General features: G+C 39.0%; 1 protein-coding gene across 1 annotated transcript in view; it reads right to left on the bottom strand.

Moving 5' to 3' along the window:
• The window catches only part of ice1 (KIAA0947-like (H. sapiens)), a 75,783-nt gene that overhangs the window by 39,187 nt on the left and 17,355 nt on the right, over nt 1-19,241 (bottom strand). Inside the window, exons 3-12 of the mRNA XM_060824576.1 lie at nt 17,673-17,731; nt 15,890-15,924; nt 13,473-13,491; nt 11,416-11,527; nt 10,910-10,986; nt 10,776-10,813; nt 9,451-9,533; nt 1,843-1,879; nt 1,691-1,750; nt 195-275 (exon numbers count right to left, since the gene is read on the bottom strand). Of these exons, the coding sequence (XP_060680559.1) occupies nt 195-275; nt 1,691-1,750; nt 1,843-1,879; nt 9,451-9,533; nt 10,776-10,813; nt 10,910-10,986; nt 11,416-11,451 (412 nt within the window). The 5' untranslated portion in view covers nt 11,452-11,527; nt 13,473-13,491; nt 15,890-15,924; nt 17,673-17,731. The remainder of the gene's footprint in view (nt 1-194; nt 276-1,690; nt 1,751-1,842; nt 1,880-9,450; nt 9,534-10,775; nt 10,814-10,909; nt 10,987-11,415; nt 11,528-13,472; nt 13,492-15,889; nt 15,925-17,672; nt 17,732-19,241) is intronic.

Here is a 19,241-nt window from a genome sequence, read left to right as displayed (position 1 = left end):
AACATCAATAGCGTGCAGTTTTAGACAGAATGAGTGACAGAGTGGGTCTAGCTGGATTGCTCTTGCCAGACAGCTCTGTGGATTTGAGGGGCTAAATAGTCTCTTTCTGTGTTGTTACCATTCTTTAAAAGGTTCATACTGTTGCTTTTACATTAAATAGCAGAGTCAAACAATCCAAATTAGATACACCGTACCTGGGCTCTTGTTTGGCTTCTCTTGTACATTGGGCTTTTCAATACACTTCCATATTTCTTCGAGTAACACTTTTACTTTATCTATGGATACAATCAACAGTAAACAGATAGTCACCAAGTTGGACTTATAAAATGGGAAAGAGGAGATCAAGCATTCATTTATGAATATTTAGTGTAGTTTTTTCAATGTTTGCTTCATGTGGGCATCTTTCCTGCCAATAGTACATAGTGAAAAAAGTTAAAGGACCTGGTTGTCTGAACATTCACTATTAGGATAGAATAATTAGCAGAATATTCTAACAGTGGACAGTTTCCAATGTATATATTTCTTTTCCCAAGGGATGTCAGTGTCACTATCCAGGCCAGCGTTTGTTGTCTACCGTAGCAGTCTTCAAGAAGGTGGTGATGAGCAGTCTCCTTCAACCACTGCAGACCATGTGGTATGACTTTTGTGTAGCACTTTGGTATGCCTGAATGGCTTGCCAGGCCACATCAAAGAGCACTTAAGTGTCAACCACTTTGCTGTGGTGTGGAATCATGTAAAGACGACAAAAAGTAAGTATGACAAGTTTCCTTCCTGTAAGCACTACAGTGAAGTAGATAGTTATTTAATAAAAGTGTTCATTATGGATTGTCAACATTCAATTCTAGATTTAGTGACTACATTTATTAATTCACCTGCTGATAGCTTCCAGAGTTTCTTTAATATATTTGGGTAATTAAAGTATTTTGGAAAAAAGACAATAAAAAAAAATCCACATCAATAACTTTTTTTAAAAAAAAACACTGTTGGATGAGGGCCTCGCTGGCTTTATTACCCAGAGGGCAGTTAAGAGTCAACCATATTTCTATGGATCTGGAGTCACACATAGGCCAGACTAGGTATGATTTCCTTCTCTAAAATGAACCAAATGTGTCAGTCATTTTTCTGAGGTATAAAGGGAGCAGCCAAAACAACACCCTCAATTCAAATATTTTTCGTGATTTTTGTGAAACATCCATTTAAATACACATCCTCATCACTTTCCAATTATCACCTGATGCATCAAAATATTTAAAATATTTCCTGATTATCCAGATAAGATATAGCATGCTCAACATGTAATTAAATATAATCAACAAGTTCACGCTATATGCATCTTAGGACATCCTTTATCTGTCCCAGAAATTTCTTTCTTCAAAAGAAAATCTCAACATTTAAATAAGTAGAGATGCAGATCATCAATGCAAGAAAGGCAGATTTACTGAGACATCATTAAAAAATGCTCCCCCTCAGAGGGGTATTGGGGCAGTGACTGGCATCTCGGCTCTACCTCCATTCAAAAGAAAGGGACCCTTTTGTGGCTCACTGGTAGGGTCCCTACCCCTCAACCAGGAGGCAGGGGTTCAAGTCCAACCTGCTCCAGAGATATGTAATAACATCTCTGAACAGGCTCATTAGAAAATCAGAAAATTTAAAAGGTGCACAAAATTTACTGAGTTGCTGATTTACTTACTTGTGTCAATTCTTGTTGCAACATCCTGCAGGACATTCTGTGTCTGTGCATCTTTCAGAACTAGAAGATATCATATTACATAAATTGTAAAAACATGCACTTGGGTACAAATAGTAAATAAAAGACATCACAATAAAAAGTGTGAAATTTACCTTTTATACCATTCTTCTGCTGAAGTGTCAACTTTTCCTGTTGATTTGGAAAAAAAAATTATCAACCTCAAAAATAATGAAGTACTAACCTTTTATATGCCAAGAAGCTGCCCTAAAACTTAGTTAGAAATGCCAAGAACTTAGCATAATTTTTGGATAAATACATAAGTAGGAAAGATTTGGAGGGATAAGAGTTAGCAGGCAAGCGGGACTCGTATAATTTGGGATTATGGTCAGCATGGACTGGTTGGACTGAAGGGTCCGTTTCTTTGCTGTATGACTTTATGACAATAATGCTGTGGCATCCCATTATTCCCTGTCTTCCTGCATATTGTTGCCAGCGGCAAATTCACAGATCTAACCGTATTTTAACGCATTACTCATTAAGTGAACTTACTGTCTGTTGATGTTACATTTACTTAAAATCATAACGGTTGCTTAGAATTGCTGTAAAACATCAGATTTTGCCTAAGTTTCTTGATTTGTTCTCATCAGGACAATTCCCAAGAAATACTGACATAAAGGAAAACCAAACATTTTATACTGTATGAGAAGAAAATGCTGTTTGGTTGGCAAGCGGACTCTGATTGGTAGAGGTGTTTTCATAATGACAACCTCTAGTTAGAAAACATGCTTGTCCTAATTTTTGTTTCTCCATTCTCAAACCCCAAACACTGACATCTAATTGAAATAAAGAGCCATTTGATTTGAAGCATAGTTGATACTAATGGAAACTTATGTTTAAAATATTCAGCAGAAGATAGTGTGCAATGAAGACTGATTTAGAAACGATAAAAAGTGAAGACGGGGATATAGAGTCATAGTCATAGAGATGTACAGCATGGAAACAGACCCTTCGGTCCAACCCGTCCATGCCGACCAGATATCCCAATCCAATCTAGTCCCACCTGCCAGGACCCGGCCCATATCCCTCCAAACCCTTCCTATTCATATACCCATCCAGGTGCCTCTTAAATGTTGCAATTGTACCAGCCTCCACCACATCCTCTGGCAGCTCATTCCATACACGTACCATCCTCTGCGTGAAAAAATTACCCCTTAGGTCTCTTTTATATCTTTCCCCTCTCACCCTAAACCTATGCCTTCTAGTTCTGGACTCCTCCACCGCAGGGAACAGACCTTGCCTATTTATCCTATCCATGCCCCTCATAATTTTGTAAACATCTAAGGTCACCCCTCGGCCTCTGATGCTCCAGGGAAAACAGCCTCAGCCTGTTCAGCCTCTCCTTGTTGCTCAGATCCTCCAACCCTGGCAACATCCTTTTCAGAACCCTTTCAAGTTTCACAACATTTTTCCGACAGGAAGGAGACCAGAATTGCACGCAATATTCCAACAGTGGCCTAACCAATGTCCTGTGCAGCCACAACATGACCTCCCAACTCCTGTACTCAATACTCTTGACAATAAAGGAAAGCATACCAAATGCCTTCTTCATTATCCTATCTACCTGCGACTCCACTTTCAAGGAGCTATCAACCTGCACTCCAAGGTCTCTTTGTTCAGCAACACTCACTAGGACCTTACCATTAAGTGTATAAGTCCTCGGAAGATTGGTTTTCCCAAAATGCAGCACCTCGCATTTATCTGAATTAGACTCCATCTGCCACTTCTCAGCTCATTGACCCATCTGGTCCAGATCCTGTTGTAATCTGAGGTAACCCCCTTCGCTGTCCACTACACCTCCAATTTTGGTGTCATCTGCAAACTTACTAACTGTACCTCTTATGCTCGCATCCAAATCATTTATGTAAATGACATAGAGGGCCCAGCACCGATCCTTGTGGCACTCCACTGGTCACAGGCCTCCAGTCTGAAAAACACCCTCCACCACCACCCTCTTGTCTTCTACCTTTGAGCCAGTTCTGTATCCAAATGGCTAGTTCTCCCTGTATCCCATGAGATCTAACCTTGCTAATCAGTCTCCCATGGGGAACCTTGTCGAACGTCTTATTGAAGTCCATATAGATCACATCTATTGCTCTGCCCTCAAGATATCCAGCACTTCTTCCTCTGGAATCTGGACATTTTGCAAGCTGTCACCATTTATTTCCCTATAGTCTATATCTTCCATATCCTTTTCCACAGTAAATATTGATAAAAAAATATTCATTTAGTATCTCCCCCATTTTCTGTAGCTCCACACAAAGGCCACCTTGCTGATCTTTGAGGGGCCCTATTCTCTCCCTAGTTACCCTTTTGTCCTTAATATATTTGTAAAAACCCTTTGGATTCTCCTTAATTCTATTTGCCAAAGCTATCTCATGTCCCCGTTTTGCCCTCTTGATTTCCCTTTTAGTATACTCCTACTTTCTTTATACTCTTCTAAGGATTCACTCGATCTATCCTGTCTATACCTGACATATGCTTCCTTCTTTTTCTTAACCAAACCCTCAATTTCTTTAGTCATCCAACATTCCCTATACCTACCAGCCTTACCTTTCACCCTGACAGGAATATACTTTCTCTGGATTCTTGTTATCTCATTTCTGAAGGCTTCCCCATTTTCCAGCCGTCCTTTTACCTGTGAACATCTGCCTCCAATCAGCTTTCGAAAGTTCTTGCCTAATACCATCAAAATTGGCTTTTCTCCAACTTAGAACTTCAACTTTTAGATCTGGTCTATCCTTTTCCATCACCATATTAAAACGAATAGAATTGTGGTCGCTGGCCCCAAAGTGCTCCCCCACTGACACCTCAGTCACCTGCCCTGCCTTATTTCCCAAGAGTAGGTCAAATTTTGCACCTTCTCTAGTAGGTATATCCACATACTCAATCAGAAAATTGTCTTGTACACACTTAAGAAATTCCTCTCCATCTAAACCTTTTAACACTATGGCAGTCCCAGTCGATGTTTGGAAAGTTAAAATCCCCAACCATAACTACCCTATTATTGATTTGGAGATGCTGGCGTTAGACTGGGATGTACAAAGTTAAAAAAATCACACAACACCAGGTTATAGTCCAACAGGTTTAATTGGAAGCACACTAGCTTTCGGAGCGACACTCCTTCATCAGGTGATTGTGGAGGGCTCGATCGTAACACAGAATTTATAGCAACAATTTGCTATAGCAAAAACCCAATTATTCTTACAGTTAGCTGAGATCTCCTGACAAGTTTGTTTCTCAATTTCCCTCTGACTATTAGGGGGGTCTATAATACAATCCCAATAAGGTGATCACCCCTTTCTTATTTCTCAGTTCCACCCAAATAACTTCCCTGGATATTTTTCTGGGAATATCGTCCCACAGCACAGCTGTAATGCTATCCCTTATCAAAAATACCACTCCTCCTCCTCTCTTGCCTCCCTTTCTATTCTTCCTGTAGCATTTGTACCCTGGAACATTAAGCTGCCAGTCCTGCCCATCCCTGAGCCATATTTCTGTAATTGCTATGATATCCCAATCCCATGTTCCTAACCATGCCCCGAGTTCATCCGCCTTCCCTGTTAGGCCCCTTGCATTGAAATAAATGCAGTTTAATTTATTAGTCCTACCTTGTCCCTGCCTGCCCTGACTGTTTGACTCACTTCTGTTCTCAGCTGTACCCGTCTCAGATCGATCTCTTTCCTCACTATCTCCCTGGGTCCCACCCTCTTACTAGCTTAAATCCTCCCAAACACTTCCAGCAAATTTCCCTGCCAGTATGTTAGTCCCCTTCCAATTTAGGTGCAATCCATCCTTCTTGTACAGGTCACATCTACCCCAAAAGAGATTCCAATGATCCAAAAATGTGAATCCTTCTCCCATACACCAGCTCCTCAGCCATGCATTCATCTGCTCTATCTTCCTATTCCTGCTCTCAGTGTGTTGTAGCACTGGGAGTAATTCAGATATTACTACTCTTTAGGACCTCCTTTTTAAAGTTCTGCCTAACTCTCTGTAATCTCCCTTCAGAGTTTCAACCTTTTCCCTTCCAATGTCGTTGGTTCCAATGTGGACAATGACCTCTTGCTGGCCCCTCTCCTCCGTGAGAACATTCTGCACCCTCTGAGACATCCTTGATCCTGGCACCAGGGAAACAACACACCAATCTGCTTTTTCTCTGCTGGCCACAGAAACGTCTGTCTGTACCTCTGACTACAGAATCCCCTAACACAATTGATCCCTTGGAAGCCGACGTACCCCTCGTTGCATTAGAGCCAGTCTCAATGCCAGAAACTTGGCTGTTTGTGCTACGTTCCCCTGAGAATCCATCACCCACTACATTTTTCAAAACAGCATACCTGCTTGAAATGGGTATATCCATAAAAGATTCCTGCCCTAGATGCCGATCTCTCTCACCCTTCCTGGATATGTGGGATTTAGCATTGTTCTCTACTTTAGAGTGAAAAAAACCATACAAATCATACAATTTACATTTATGTGATGTGTTTTGTGACTAAGATGTTTCAATTTGTTTCACAGCCAATGAATTGGATTTCAAATCACAGTTTCTGTCATTTATGGCATAGAAAGAAGCCATTTGGCCTATCAAGCCAGCTCTCCATGAAACAATCCAGTCAGTCCCATACCTCAACAATATCCCAGAGTCTTGCCAGTTTGTTGTTTTCAAGGACCACCCAACATCCTTTTCAAATCATTGATCTGCTTCCACCACCCTCATGGGAAAGAAGTTTCAGGCCATTACCACTTTCTGTACAAAAGTGCTCTTCTGTACTTTTCTCCTGTAGTTCTTATCCAAATCTCAAAGCAACATTCCTATCCCTGTGTATAAGCTTTTGAGAACAGTTTTGCTTTGTCTACTTTATCCAAATTGGTCATAAATTTGTATATAGTCTATTAAATCTCTCTTCAATGCCTTTTTTTCCATGGTGAATAATCCTATCTTTGCCAATCTAATCTTCCGGTTAAATACTCCCTTCCTGGAAAGATTGTGCTAAATCTCTTCTGCAGCTTCTCAAGGATACAGACATCCTTCCTCATCAGTGGTGACCAGCCTGGATCAATACTCGTGTTGTGGTCTGCCTAACCAGAGCTTCAAAAGTTCAGCATTATTTCCAGTTTTTGAACTCAATGTATCTATTTGCAAATCCCTCAATCACATATACTTTAACAAACATACTCTAGATACATTCTGCTACCTTCAAAGTTCTGCTTACATGCATGACCATCGCATCCCCTGCCTGTTCCTCTGTTCTTGCTCTCTTTAAATTTATGCCATTAAAAGTATGCTCCTTCTCTATCCCTTCTGTCAGAAAGCATTATCTCACAATATTTGTATTAAATTCCATCTGCTACCTGTTTGCCCATTCTACTGACCTATGTCCTACCGCATTTGATTAGTATTTTCCCAACTGTTTGCCACTCTTCATAGTTTGATATTCATGGCAAAACTTGAAATTTAGTATTTCAATACTTAACTCCCCAAGTCATTCCTGTGTATCAAAACAGCAGTGCTCCCAGTACTGACACTTGGACAGCATAACTCTGTACAATCACCCACTCTGAAAAACAACCATCTTGCATGACCTTACTGTGTACTGCTCTTAAGCCAGTTTAAGTTGACACTGAACTCCTATTCCATAAGCCACAATTTTGTTCATCAACATTCTGCATTGTACTTTGTTAAATGCTTCCTTAAATGCATGCAGACAACATCCATTGCAGTCCCTTCATCAACCGCTATGACTTTTTAAACAATTTCAGTGAGATTAGGCAAATGTGATATGCCTTTTGTAAATCCACGCATGCACTCCTTAGTTAACTAAACCTCTCCAAGCATCTGTCAACTTTATCTCCCTGATTGTTACCCACATGATGTTAAACTAATTAGCCTGTAGTTGCTAGAGTGATGAGAGTCTTTGCAATTGTCTCTCTCAAAAGGTAGTGGGGACACAATCTTTGAATATTTATAAAGCAGAGAGAGATACATTTCTGATAATCAAGGGGTTGAAAGGGTATTAGAATTAGGCAGAAATGCGGAGTGATTAAACCAGCCATTACTGAATGGCAGAGTAGGTTCAAGGGATCGCAAGGGCTGCTTCTGCTCCTAGCTTGGACATACTTTTGAGGTTCTGCACTGTTTTTTTTACATGACATGCAAATTTTGAAATCAATATCCAAATCATTTATGCATATATTAATTGTATGTGAAAAAGCAAAGTCCTAACACTAAATCCTGTGGAACTTCACTCCCAACCTTTAATTCACAAGTCTGTTGTTACCTCTCCTTTTGTCACGGCTACCATTGTTTATCAGATTCCACCTTCTTAGAAAACACTGATACAAAGTACTCAATAAGAATTACAGCCTTGTGGAGTGCCTTTTGCCAGTCAAAGCATTCACTTCTAATCACTTATTGTTTACATGTCGTTAGATGATTTTTTGGTTCACTTTTATGTTGACTGCTATCCTATCCTCAAATTCTATTTTTGCTAGTCTTATTTTTCTCTTCATTTCCTTTCCCAATCTACAGTATTCAATTAAATTCTTACTTGAAGTCCTTATCTGGTATCTATCAAGCATCTTCTTCTTGTTTCATCATATTATCTCTCTCCCTTTATCAATCAAAGAGCCCTAGCTTTGGATCCACTACGTTTAGTTAGAACCTTTTCCTTCCCATTTTAATTATTCCTCTTTTAATTTAGCTATTCCACTTTAGATTATTGCGCATTCTTCTGCCTTACTATTGAAACTTTATGATACAAATGATTGTTCTTACTCATGTTCCCCAGACACTTGTCCACTTTCTCCAACTAGAAAAAAAATACTTCTGCATCTGGCAATGCAGCGTAAGGGGGGGTTAAGAGCACACATTATCAAGGAAGCCGTCCCGAAGTCGTCTATATTCACAGTTGTGATATCGACAAATTGTGAAAACAACTTTTGCACTCTATGGACCCAGAGACAGCAACAAGATAAAGGAGGTGCTGTCTGAAAATGTTGGCTGAGATCCAAATAAACAGGGCCAAAGTAACACGAGAACTTCCTTCCCTGCTGTTTCTTTAGATTGTGCCATGGATTTATAAAAATACATCTGAACATGTAGATTTGACGCCGAGATATAATGCATCATCCAGATAGGAACTGCTCAAAGCAGCTGGGATGCAAACATTCAGGATCTGATTTCAGTTCTGCTCCAGAGAAAATCTCAAGGTCACTCCACAGAGTGCAAGAAAGCAAGTACTCTGTTGTAACTTCAATGAGTAGAACAATAGAAAATAGGGATGACCGAGCTTTCTCAAAACTTTAAAAATCAAACAACATTTTAGTGAGATTATAAAATGAAGGAGTTCCTTGCATGAATTATTGCTATTCCAAAAAAATTATTTTCATTCCCAAAATATATTTGATGCCCATTTATTAGTCCAAAAGATGGATACCAATAGTTTGTCATTAATTAGATGATTAACTCAATTTATTCCCAATAACTATTTTGTGTCAGTCTCCATGTGGATTCTGTCTGCAAAGGATTTTCCTCTAAAAAATGTGCTCCTTTTAAGGACTCCCAGTTGCTGGGGCACACAATACTCTCAGCTCCCCCTCTTATTTTGTGTCTTAAATCAATGAGTAAAACTCTTCACTGGCAGTGAAATTTCTTAAAATAGGCTCTACTTTTCTGGAATCTAAAATTATGTGAATTATACCTGAGTTTTCTTCAGATTTCTTTCTAATGTGGTCTTCTCTCTTTTCAATTGCTTTATTTCTGCATTTTGTTTTGCTGTTGTTTCTTCATTAGAAAGAAAAGGACAAAGTTTATAATCAGATAGTCAAATGAGAAATCCCAAGTAGTATTCATACTTGCAGTAAGCCATAAGAATGTTTTTGTTGACACATTGTTCTATTTAGTAAAACAATAATATTCGCTTGAAATGCTCAGAGAGTTGTAAAACACCAGCAGCTCAAACAAGAAGCAATGATTTCTGCTTTGAGCACTTACATTTCAACAATCAACGATGGTCTCCTTTGCTCTCTGACTTGGGGGGGGGGGGTGCGGTCGCAGCATTTTCAAAAAGGATTCCAGCTGCAAATGGATGCTATCTTTTTATTAAACTACAGACTAAAACTTCATTGGCTTCATTTATTTGAGGGTCAGGTTTGGGATTCATAATCTCCCTGCTTTGGTTCTAGTTGAAGGGGGACAGTGAGTAAATTGGACATCTTTGCCCAATTGCAGTGTGCAGCCAAGTAATCCAGAATACAATGGCACTCAAAAGAATGGAGCAGGGCAGAGTATCAGTTAGCCTACCGGATAACCTCTTCTCATGTCCAAGTTGGCCAGCTTCTGCTCTATCTTCTTGTCATGCTGCAGATCCATCAGTGTATCTGTGTGGACAGGTCACTAAGCCCAATGTTCTCCCTGTCACAGTGTAACATTTTCTTGGACCTCCATGAATTCACATAATATCGTCCAAAACATTTCACAAGACTTCCAAACACTTTGAAATGGCAAAAGTTCTTAAAAATAACTACCTATAATATGGATTTCTAGTCTTTTAAGGAACATTAGTGGAGGGCCCACCTTGCATCTCTTTGCCTGTCGAAAGCACATTGATGGAGGAATACATTGTCTGGGCCTGGATGGTTTAAATTTGGTTGGCTATGTGACATCAGAGTAGCGTTAATTTAAAGGCTTCTGACGCATGCAAGAGGGTCCTTTCTCGAAAGGAATACTGCGCTGCCATGAAGGAAGGTGTTGATTTGTATCATAGTCAAAGTAGCACTGGGCCTCCAGATTTTGGATATGATTCTCATCCAAAATAAGCTTTCGAAAGAGGTTTGCAGTGAGTTTTTATCAATATAATGGAGTATTACATGGCAAAGTACAAGATTTGAAACGTAGCCAACATCCTACAATGTTTGCAACTTCAGCCATTAGATTATCGTATCATATGGTTCCTAAGTACACAAAGTGCCAGAAAGCAAACAAATACACTTGAAAAAGAGAATCATGCATTTTATGGTTAGTTACCTTCTAGTCTTTTTACCCGACTTTCCAACTTCTTCTTCCTAAAGTGCAAGATTAAGAAAAAAAAAATCAAATAAAAAAAATCAGGCAAGCACCAAAACAAAACCACATTAACAACGATAAAACTCTGCACTTACGCAGCATCATTTCTTGCCTGTTCTTGCTGCAATTCATTGAACTCTAAATGGGTCTGTTGGTACATCTTGATGGAACTCTACAAAGAAAACCAACAATGACATCTCAAAGTGTTTTGTTTCTTAAGTGGGGGAAAAATGGACACAGTCTCTGATGAAAAATAGATTTCAATTTCATTTTCTATTAAATGAGATTTGGTTTTCTTTTATGGACAAGTTAAAAGCATTAAAATAAGGGTAAATATAATCTCAAAATAACAATCTCTCAAACATCTCATATACATTTAATATCTCTATATATATATCTACCTACATCTATCTCTCTCTCTCTATATGTATATATATATATATATATATATATATCTCTATATCTAGATCTCTCTCTCTACATCTAATATAAATAAAAAAACCCAATAAGATTGAGTCATTGGCAGGTACTTCAGGGAAAAAGTGTCACTGGACATTTCTATTTTATTGTCAAGAGGTCATTATGTCTAAGACTGTATTACCCGCTTTTCTTCTAGTTCCACCCTCATGGCATCCATCTCTTCCTTGCATTTTTCCAGAGGTGCAAATTTCTGCAACAACTCATCCAGTTGATCTCGAAGCGTTTTACAATCCCTGCAGTCAAGTAGTAACATTAAAAAAAAGCAACATTTAGATGGAAACATGAGATGAGATGAGAATGGGGTGAAACGAGACTGAATGAAAAAGAAGCTGCAACACTAGTAGGACTGTGATTAACTACCATCAATCGTAATACGCCAAATTGAATGCAAGGCTATGTTGAATGGAACAATACTGAAGTTCCTTTTAAAAAGCACAATACTGCAGATGTTTGAAAATTTTAAAAAATGCTGCAAAACACAACCAATCAGGAGAATCCATGTAGAAAAAAAAGTTAGATATTCTGAATTAAAAGGTTGCAGACCTGAAACATGAACACTGCTGGTCTCTCTACGTGAATGCTGGCAGATTGGAGTTTTTTCTGTTCCTATTTTTCAAGTTCTTTTACCCTTCTGTGTTAGTTGAATAGAGTTAAAATGGGTATAACTGAATTATACATGGGGATGTGAAGATCAGAGAAATTCTCACTCCTGTTATGTATTCAGTGATCCCCAAAGGATGGAATGAGTAAATTACTCAGGGTGGAGGAATGATCAATCAGATTCTGTGATTAAATTACTCACTGTCAAAGACTCAGTCAGAATCAGAGAAATGTACAGCATGGAAACAGACCCTTCGGTCCAACCCGTCCATGCCGACCAGATATCCCAACCCAATCTAGTCTCACCTGCCAGCACCTGGCCCTCATCGCTCCAAACCCTTCCTATTCATAAACCTATCCAAATGCCTTTTAAATGTTGCAATTGTACCAACCTCCACCTCTTCCTTTGGGAGCTCAGTCCATACACGCACCACCCTCTGTGTGAAAAAGTTGTCCTTTAGGTCTCTTATATCTTCCCCCTCTAGTTCTGGACTCCCCCACCCTAGGGAAAAGACCTTGTTTATTTATCCTGTGCATGCCCCTCAATTTTGCAAACTTCTATAAGGTCACCCATCAGCCTCCGATGCTCCAGAGAAAACAGCCCCAGCCTGTTCAGCCTCTCCCCATAGCTCAAATCCTCCAACCCTGGCAACATCCTTGTAAATATTTTCTGAGCCCTTTCAAGTTTCACAACATCTTTCTGATAGGAAGGAGACCAGAAGTGCACACAATATTCCAACAACGGCCTAACCAATGTCCTGTACAGCCGCAACATGACCTCCCAACTCCTGTACTCAATACTCTGACCAATAAAGGAAAGCATACCAAACTCCTTCTTCACTATCCTATCTACCTGCGACTCCACTTTCAAGGAGACATCAACCTGCACTCCAAGGTCTCTTTGTTCAGCAATACTCCCTAGGACCTTACCATTAAGTGTACAAGTCTTGCTAAGATTTGCTTTCCCAAAATGCAGCACCTCACATTTATCTGACTTAAACTCCATCTGCCACTTCTCAGCCCACTGGCCCATCTGATCAAGATCCTGCCAATCCAATATTTTCTGTACAGTTTCATTCATCAATTACAAACTACTTGGATTAGACAGTGAAATGCACCAACAAACAAAGAATTACCAAGAACAGCCAACATCTGCAGAAATGGAAGAGGAACATAAAATCTGGCAAAGACTTTTCTCTTTAAGTAATATGATCTTCCTATAATAAGTTTCTCAATCCTCAGGTCAGGGGATTACTTATTTGATTTTATTTCATGAAATTAAAAATAATGAAATTGATACAGGCAAGTAATAATTCCTTGTAATTCCATTTCCTTTCAGAATTCAAATAAAGAAATGCTTGCACTAATGATAAGGTCTCAGTTTGTTGATTGAGACATAATTGTTGGGAGGTCAACAAAAGTTTATTTTGTCTATGAACTACAATAGATGAATGAACAGAAATGCTTAAAAAATTATTCATGATAATTACATCAGGCAGAAAACAAAACTGGAAATCAACCCTCTTAACTATGCAACATCACATTAAACAAGAACTGAAAAATAACATGTTGTCTCACCTTTCTGTTTTTTGAAGCTGTAATAATTCATTAAGGAAAACAAGGGCAAATCTTTCAAACAGTAACTTGCTTGGAAAGAAGCTGATGAATGCTAAAATCAGTGAACAATGTGCTGCGGTATTTTATTAGATGATCTCCTTCTCATGAATTATTTGACATATCACAAAGATTGACAAGTTGGAATTATTTTGTACTATTTTTAACATGATTTTCAACAATTTGTGAATATTGTGCTGGCAATGTAGTTGAAAGTGAAATAGAGATAAGGTTGCAACCGTGGGCACGCATCACATCCAAAATTTAAGACATTTTACACGGAGACTTCATGCCATTACCCACCCACCCACTAACACCGCTCTCCCCCCCCCCCCCCCCCCCCCCTCCCCACCCTGGGCCAAATAAGTTCTCACGCAAACGCAATCTGCCATGAATCAATGTAACTGGACAGCATTTTATATTTTTCATAATTTGCTTTAAAAGGTTTTCTTCAAATGTGGCAATTTGGTTAAATTTGATTATGAAAATAAGATTCAATGAAAATACCATTTTGATTATAATGTAAATCCATCATTTCCAAACAATCCAATACTAAATTACTTAAATTCAATTGAGTAGTGACTAATTTACCCAGGGGTGCGACTAATATAGTGGGCAGGCTGCTTTCCCAGCACAAAATCTTCAAAGCAGCACAAAGATTTCATAACCACAGTGAATGCAAATTGCACATGATGTTCGCCAGACAAAACAAAGAGAGCATTTCAGTGGAAACTACAGTCTCTATTTTTTCCAAAACTCCCTCAATTCTTCAAAAAAGTTATTTTTATTTGTTATACTACCATAGCAAGTGAGAATGCTACACTAAAAGAACACACTGTTGAATTAGAATCTGAAAAATTCCAAAGGAAAAACATGGGGAGTGGAAAATGACAAATAACTGGATAGTTCCAGTGATCAAAAATACAAAATGAGGCCCTAGCTTGTTATTGCTCATACAATTAATTACATTCATTCACAGTCAAGGGAAGAAAAACAATCACTCTCTCTAGGAAGCTACCATTTCACCTTTGGCACCAGCTCTGGAAGGTATTCACTTACTTCCACTTGCCCTTGACTAAAATATATTTGCTTTTGAGGAAGTACCCTGAATCCCAATTTCTGTCAAGGATTCCAATGTCCCTCTGTAAAAGAAAAATCCAAGTCTGCTACTTTGAAGATGATCCTAAAAGCTGCCAACTCAATGTAACTAGAAATATGTTGAGAGCAACTTTAAAAGCGAATTGTACTAAGGGAAATAGCAGTCTCCGATAGCTCAGAGCATACTCTGCGGTTTATGTTTTCTGTGATTCTGTTGTGGTCAGAAGACAGCAACTCATCAACTGCTATAGATCATCAGGTTGATCAAAGAGATACATCACAACTGACAAAGTATACTTGTGAATTGTCTATCGACATTTCAAAACTTAAGAGACAATAAATTATATCCATCCGTTCCCAAATCTCCAAATTTTATTTCTATACATGATAAATTATTTTGCCAAAGCTGCCACAGTGGAGTTTCAGCATTTAAAGGTTCAAATATGATATTATGCTTACCCTTCGCTCCTCAAACTCTAATAGTTAGGAGAAGCTTCTTTAATCAGAAAGATGAAACAGGGACTTTTGTGAGTTGAGGAGATAGCATCGATCATTTAAGGGAAGCTAGATAATTAAATAGCAAATTAAAAAACCCAGAAGATTAAACCGAGGGAGGCCCATTTGAAGTATGCCTTTCACACTCTATTCAACCTGATTTTCCTCTCTGCTTTGTCCGAGAATATCATACAGAGTCATAGAGATGTACAGCATGGAAACAGACCCTTCGGCGCAACCCAAATAATTTCTCTCTCCACCCTGGAGGCTTTCTGCCTCTATTCCTGATGAAGGGCTTTTGCCCGAAATGTCGATTTTCCTGCTCCTCGGATGCTGCCTGACCTGCTGTGCTTTTCCAGCACCACTCTGATCTAAACTCTGGTTTCCAGCATCTGCAGTCCTCACTTTTGCCTTTCGGTCCAACCCGTCCATGCCGACCACATATCCCAACCCAATCTAGTCTCACCTGCCAGCACTTGGCCCATCTCCTTCCAAACCTTTCCTATTCATGTACCCATCCAAATCTCTCTTAAATGTTGCAATTGTACCAGCTTCCACCACTTCCTCTGGCAGCTCATTCCATACACGTACCAACCTCTGCGTGAAAAAGTTGCCCCTTAGTTCTCTTTTATATCTTTAAATGAGACTGACAATTAAACAATAAATCCTATTACGCATCAAGTTTTAAGAGAGAGGCAATAGAAAACAGGAATTCAAATTTCTGAAATAATTTTATAAATCAAAGAGTACCACTACTAGTATGGTTATCTTGTATGAATAAAGGATATCATCACATTTTTTCTGGTATTCTGTCAGAACGTGGCTGAAAAGAGAAAAGCAACATCGCAATGTTACCAAAAATATTTCCACCAGTCGATCAACAACATTTGTATTTATATGTAATATTTAATCTAGTGAAATATACAAGGATGTTTCACAGAAATGTTCACATTATAATAAGACAGAATCACAAAGAGATTGTGGGCGGCACGGTGGCACAGTGGTTAGCACTGCTGCCTCTCAGCGCCTGAGACCCGGGTTCAATTCCCGACTCAGGTGACTGACTGTGTGGAGTTTGCACGTTCTCCCTGTGTCTGCGTGGGCTTCCTCAGGGTGCTCCGGTTTCCTCCCACAGTCCAAAGATGTGCGGGTCAGGTGAATTGGCCATGCTAAATTGCCCGTAGTGTTAGGTAAGGGGTAAACGTAGGGGTATGGGTGGGTTGCGCTTCGGCGGGTTGGTGTGGACTTGTTGGGCCGAAGGGCCTGTTTCCACACTGTAAGTAATCTAATCTAATCTAAAACAGATATTGGGCCAAATGGCCAAAAGCTTGGACAAGGAGAATTCTGAAAGATGAAAGTAAGGTGGAGAGTTTCAGGGAGGGAATTACAGAATTTAAATACTTGACAATCAAAACTGTGACCACGCATGATGGACTAAGTAAAATCAGAAATGCAACAAAGGCAAAAACTACAAAAGTTCAATGATCAGAATTTTTAAATTGAGACACTACAAGATTAAAAGTCAATGTAGGTTAATGGGGTGAACAGCCCATGTTTGATACAGTCTTACAGTACTTCACGTTGATGCAGAATGAAAAAGGGATAGTCACCAGAAGTGTGCTTAAATAGTTACATGCAGAGATAATAAAGACATGGCAAGGGTACCAGCCGATGAGTCAAGGATAGTCATATGTTACAAACAGAGGTGAAGTAGGAGCTCTTGATGATCTGTTGCATATACTCTGCAGTTCATCTCTGTGTCAAATATGTCAAATGATCCTACACTGTTTCAGCCTTAGATTGTTGCTAAGGACAAAGATGAGTAGCAGGTTGGGAAACAAATCTGTGATGAAGACAACAATGACTTCAGTTGCCCCTCATTTTTAGCAGGAAATCTCTGCTCATCTAGTAACTGGATATTCACAAGCAGTGTGACAATTCAAAGAGAGGGAAGTGATCAAGAGAAGTGGTAGCAATTTAGATGCCATCAACATAGACATGAAACCTAATTTTTATTTGAATTGAGGTTAATGAGGTAGTGTTTAGATAAGAAACAGGAGGGGTGATAAGGATAGATCCTTAGGACTTTCAATATGCAATGGTGTGGGAGTTAGAAGAGAAGCTGCAGAACATTTCTCTGGCTATGAATGGATTGAAGGGCTTATGCTCGAAACGTCGAATTCTCTATTCCTGAGATGCTGCCTGGCCTGCTGTGCTTTGACCAGCAACACATTTGCAGCTGTGATCTCCAGCATCTGCAGACCTCATTTTTTACTTGAAAAAAGTGGAATCAAAAAGGTGAGCAACAAATGAAAGGCATTGGAAGAGAATGGGATAGTCAACCCGGTCAAAGCCAACAGACCATCAAGCAGGATGCACAATAGTTTACTATGATTGCAGTCATATTTGATCAGGGCTAATAACTGTCTGACATGGTGCAGGTCACAAAATTGTAAATGTGGAGACAAACATTTGAAATTTGACAGGATATTAAAGAATCTTTAAGATTTTCTGAGAACAAAGTCACAGCAAAATTCATTAATTGATAACAAAACTGACCGTTATACTTACTCAGTGTCAATGATTTTTTGTTTCAGTGCTATTAATGCAGTTACATATTCATTTAAATTCTGAAATATAAACAAAAGTTATAAGATTAATTTGCAGAAAATATAGAAAAGCATTTTAACACTATCTTCCTTTTGTCACATAAATGCAATCAATTTCAGTGTTACTTTAGTCTAATTTGGTTAAATAAGCCCTTTCACTAGCAATAAATCCATATTACACTATACGTAACCTACTCAGAAAGACTCAAGTATGACTTCTCAGGATTAAACAAAGCAACTGCAGTGATACTTTTGCAAAAAAAAAGGGGACCAAGTTTGTAAACCTGGGTGCACTCACAGCTCATTATTCAGTCAGCATTTTAAATGGCACCAAGTACCAACCTCAACACCAATCATCAGTTGCTCTTCCTGAAAAACGAAGTCAGGACTGCAACTCCACTACTGCTTTCTACTCAGCTCGATTGGAAAATGTACACTTGTAAATGTCAGATGAAGAGGAGTTGACTGTGTTTGACTTCTATACATAGTTACTCTAACAGCAGGCACTCAGTCTGGGATCAGACATGAAAAAGAGTCAATTTAGGGTGTTTAACCTTTGTAGAACTGTAAAAGGTGAAAGTAAAGTCACTACAATCCTACTGGATCAGAGGGCTATTCTCCCGTCAGAGACAACTGGTGGTGGTTTGAGATATTGAGAAGGAGAATCCTTCATGGTAACTTCAATCATTGTGGGGATTGGACTCTCCCTGTTGGCATCGCTCTGCATCACAAACAGGCCGCTCAGCCAACTGAACTAACCGACCCTCTAAAAACTGGAAACACTTAGCAGATCTGGTAACATCAGTAGAAATTAGGCAGTCATGACTATTTCTACCCACCTTGATGCTACTTGATCAGTTGAGATTTTCCAGGGATTTCTTTTACAAATGCTAGATATTCTAAAAGTACATTTGTATTAAACATACAGTAGTAAAATGACACCTGATATCAGTGTAGAGTGCCAGGACCACTATATAGCTGTGCACAAGCTAACAATTACAGAATGTTCCTGCAGTTTTTTTGTATTTTAAGGTAAATTAATTTCAAACAGTCATTCCTTGAGGGCTGACGTTTACATTATTTATGCTAAACTAGAAAGATTATAAGTAGTAAATATTGAATAAAGCTTCTAAGGATGCTTCAGGCTCAGCAGAAATGCAAGATGGAATAAACAACCCAGAATTCAGGGAAATGTAGGGTCAGCCTGCAGACTTAATATGTGAACACATTCAAAACTAACTGTGCATTATCGGGGAACACATCTATTGTTAACAGACAGTTAATTGCTACTGATCAGAAGTGGGTCTGTAAAAAAACTGCATAGCATAAATTCTACCTTTCTCCCCCTCCCCCCCTCCCATTACAGATGCTTTAATATTTCTCAATGTTAATCTCAGCACTTCAGCCCATTTTGGCTATTTCAGCACATCCCGCAAGTGAGAAAATGGAAATATTTAGATATTTAATGTTGACAATATGATTGTACCAAGATCTAACACTCCTATTTTGTGAAATGCTGCTACTTAGGTTA

The sequence above is a fragment of the Hemiscyllium ocellatum genome, chromosome 5, assembly GCF_020745735.1.
Source record: "Hemiscyllium ocellatum isolate sHemOce1 chromosome 5, sHemOce1.pat.X.cur, whole genome shotgun sequence".
In the NCBI taxonomy this organism is placed as follows: domain Eukaryota; kingdom Metazoa; phylum Chordata; class Chondrichthyes; order Orectolobiformes; family Hemiscylliidae; genus Hemiscyllium; species Hemiscyllium ocellatum.
This window is presented reverse-complemented; position numbering and strand designations above follow the sequence as displayed.